Genomic DNA, 1,277 nt, shown 5'->3' with positions numbered 1-1,277 from the left:
CGAAATTTCTCCCAATTCGAGAACTCAAGTCTCTCCTCTAAATCTAATGGAAAATATTCAACTAGTGCCAAATATTCGCACCTTCCTCATTATTCATAATTAAAATAATCTATAGTTCAAATCGTTTATTTTTCTTTTTCTTTTAATAGTATAAAGATTGTATCATATTAACTTATGCAGTATTGAAAAATTCAGGTCAATGATCATATATCTAAAGGGAACGACAAGGACAACGGTAGCGGGTTTTTTTATCAATGTATGTGGAAATAGATAGCACAAGCCTCATGTCCAAACCCCAAACTGAGGTGTTTGAAAATGTTCGGTTTTTCGTCTTCAACAAAAACGTAAACAAATACATTACTATTCAAGGTACGTATCTAAATGTCTTAAACTACATATATATTTGTTTGTTTTCTAGATATTTTAGTCATTAATATGTGTATATGTAAATATCCAGAATCAAAGCGGTTCAATACACTTAAAACGGTGTGGGGTTTGCCGCAAGTGCTACCGCTTGATACATTCAATAATGGATATGTCTTTGAAGGAGATCAATGCGAGTTTGGTGTTGATATCATTGTTTCTCCAACCCCTGCCAATGGGGATATCCTATCTTTTAATGAAAAATTCCCTTGTCCTAAGTTCCATTGGATTCTTAAGAATTTCTCTGAGCTGAAAGAACTTGTTTACACATCAAGCATTTTACCAGTGGGAGGAAGGAAATATGTATGTGTGCATTCACGCGTTTAGTTGAATGTTAACATGTGCGAATTTATTGATAACTAGGTCTTTAAGTTTGTATCCCAATGGCGAAAGTGCAAAAACAGATGGCGAAAGTGCAAAAACAGATGGCGAAAGTGCAAAAGTAGATGACGAAAGGGTATCCATTTATCTGATTTTGGCTGACAATGAAACACTAAGAGAAGATGAGAAGGTTTTTGCACAAGCTCAACTACGACTTCTAGACCCATTTGGGCACGATCACGTCACAGTGGAACGTAATTAAGTCATAACGCTGTTTATATTACATTGTTATTTGTCTAATTGTCTTAACAGTCTTAATATTANCTTTGCACAAGCTCAACTACGACTTCTATACCCATTTGGGCACGATCACGTCACAGTGGAACGTAATTAAGTCATAACGCTGTTTATATTATATTGTTATTTGTCTTAACAGTGTTTATATTAACCTGATTATTTGTAGAGATATATATTCATTTGGAATTCAGCAGCCTCAAAATAACCATGCTTGGATTTTCTTGTTGTGTTCTGTA

General features: G+C 34.4%; 1 protein-coding gene across 1 annotated transcript; it reads left to right on the top strand.

Moving 5' to 3' along the window:
* Positions 255 to 1,006, top strand: LOC109125589. Its single transcript, XM_019227526.1, has 3 exons — positions 255 to 369; positions 458 to 641; positions 787 to 1,006. Exons 1-3 carry the CDS (start codon positions 255 to 257, stop codon positions 1,004 to 1,006), a joined length of 519 nt encoding a protein of 172 aa, XP_019083071.1.

Source organism: Camelina sativa, chromosome 1 (genome assembly GCF_000633955.1).
Source record: "Camelina sativa cultivar DH55 chromosome 1, Cs, whole genome shotgun sequence".
Classification (NCBI taxonomy): Eukaryota; Viridiplantae; Streptophyta; class Magnoliopsida; order Brassicales; family Brassicaceae; genus Camelina; species Camelina sativa.
Note: the sequence above shows the minus strand (reverse complement) of the source record. Positions and strands in the feature narration are given on the sequence as shown.